This window comes from Cyprinodon variegatus, unplaced genomic scaffold (assembly GCF_000732505.1).
Source record: "Cyprinodon variegatus isolate N-32 unplaced genomic scaffold, C_variegatus-1.0 Scaffold28, whole genome shotgun sequence".
Classification (NCBI taxonomy): domain Eukaryota; kingdom Metazoa; phylum Chordata; class Actinopteri; order Cyprinodontiformes; family Cyprinodontidae; genus Cyprinodon; species Cyprinodon variegatus.
In genome coordinates this window covers 567,732-569,870 of record NW_015150481.1, presented here as the reverse complement: position 1 = coordinate 569,870, position 2,139 = coordinate 567,732, and the positions used below count along the sequence as shown (strand labels likewise).

The 2,139-nt window shown below is 49.2% G+C and overlaps 1 protein-coding gene across 1 annotated transcript in view; it reads left to right on the top strand.

The window, feature by feature from the left end:
- The window catches only part of rad51c (RAD51 paralog C), a 5,869-nt gene extending 4,164 nt beyond the window's left edge, over nucleotides 1–1,705 (top strand). The window contains exons 2-3 of the mRNA XM_015397315.1: nucleotides 241–479; nucleotides 597–1,705. Coding sequence (XP_015252801.1) covers nucleotides 241–479; nucleotides 597–1,067 — 710 coding nt within the window. The 3' untranslated portion in view covers nucleotides 1,068–1,705. The remainder of the gene's footprint in view (nucleotides 1–240; nucleotides 480–596) is intronic.
- Nucleotides 1,706–2,139: the final 434 nt, after the last annotated feature.

Below are 2,139 nucleotides of genomic sequence, written 5' to 3'. Positions count from 1 at the left end.
CATTACAGTAAGCTGGGGGGGAAACTTCACACTTCAAGACCAGAGTGGAAAAAGTGCGGAAGGAGGAGCCTAATTTACCGAACCACTACAGGCCGTCGCTGCTAGCTAGATTCAGGATTAATTTAAGCTAACTTTAGTGTCACATGTTCATTCGTCGCCTGTTATGTTTCATGCTCCTCCTGGTCACATGACCCTCTCAGTGTGGTTGCTGGGTGTGCTGGTAACTAGCCGTCCCTGTGTGACGGGTTCTGGTTGTGCTCAGCCTGCAGCTGGCCGTGGACGTCCAGGTGCCGCCATGCTTCGGGGGCCTCGGAGGTCAGGTGATGTTCCTGGACACGGAGGGCAGCTTCCAGCTTCAGAGGGTCGTGGACCTCGCCGGCGCCGCCGTCCGACACTGCTCTCTTCTGGCTGAGGATGAGGAGCAGCGCGTCGCCATGACGACCTTCTCTGTGGAGACAATCCTGTCCAACATCTTCCTGGTACTAAAGTCAAACTCTGTTGGTCCTGATTGGCCAAGCTCCCTCCTTTGAAGATTTTAGGTCCTCCTGACTGATGTTGCCATGGTAACTCTGTAGCGGGTCTGTCTTTTGTCTCAGGTGCGTTGCCGTGACTACATGGAGCTGTTGGCTGAGCTACAGCTGCTGCCGAACTTCCTGCGGGACCGGCCGAAGCTCCGCCTCCTCGTCATCGACAGCGTGGCGTTTCCGTTCCTGCAGCTCCATGACGATCTGTCCCAGAGGACACGCCTCCTGCAAGGCCTCGGCCTGCAGCTTGTATCCATGGCAACCAGCCAGAACATTGCCGTGGTGATCACCAACCACATGACCACTCGGCTGCGGGGCAGCCAGTCGCAGCTGGTTCCCGCTCTAGGGGACATCTGGGGCCACGCCCCCTCCATCAGGCTCCTCCTCCAGTGGGAGGGGCCCCGGCGGCTGGCCTCCATTCTTAAATCTCCGGCCCACATAGAGGCAACTGTCCAATACCAGATCACCTGTGAGGGCTTCAGAGACGCCGACCAATCAGAGCAGCTGCAGAGCAAAAGGCCTCGAATTCAGAGCAGCCAATGAAAGACCAGCGTTTAACACCGGCAGCAGATGATTGGTCCAAACCTTCAGCCTGTTTGTATCATGGTGAAGGCCCCTCCCCCTGTGTGATGTCACCAGCAGCTGGTTTTAGACCAATGAATGCTGATCCTGCAGCTCAAACGTTTTCACAGTTGCTGCATCAAACTCCGGCTGCAGCTGATTGGTTGAACCCAAACGACCTCAGCGCTGTGATGTCATCTTCAGGAAGAACCGTCATGACTGCCTCCACCTCGACCACAGATCAAAAACATCTCAAATTCAATCAACTTGGATTGTTTGTCACCATGGTAACTGAGCAGGACGTTTCGCTCTTCGATTGATCATCAACCAATAAAAGTTAGTTTTTTTGTGGAGATTCACCTCATTCATGTTGATTTTTAATTCTTTGATAAAGAGGGACATTTTTTTACCTGCTAAACTAAATGTGTAATAGATTTATTAATTTCTTTTTTTCAGGAGGGGATTTTAAAGGTTGACATTTATTCTTATTTCTTTACCTTGAATAAAGTTTCTATTTTCCAATAAAGAGTCTGGTTGATGTCTCTGTTTAAATGAATTAAAGCAGATCTGATGTGTTGGTTGCCATGACAACAAAGTGAAGGAGCAGAGAGCCGTTCCCGATATTTCATCATTTAAGGGTTTGGCTTCATTTAAAATAGAAAAGTCTCCATCTGCATCATTTATAGATGGAGGAGAGTTTTTAATTTCTATTAAAATTCACTCTGTGGGAACAGGGCCGCGCTTCGGTTTGAGATGAGCTCCGGGTCCAGCTGCCAGGGGGGATTTACCATTAAGCAAAACTAGGCAGGTGCCTAGGGCCCCAACTTCCTGGGGGGCCCATAAAACTCTGTTTCCATCTATGATTAATACAACTATTCCTTATTTTTGCACATTATTTTTTTTGATAAAAATCATTTAGCTAAAATTACATCAGAACGCTGAAAATATTGAGTGTGTCTCAGCCCCCCCCCCTTCAGTGTCCACCATATTGGATCAGTCCATTTGCTGCACATGTTCAGAAAGGTCCAAACAGACAGCAGCAAACCATTTGAAA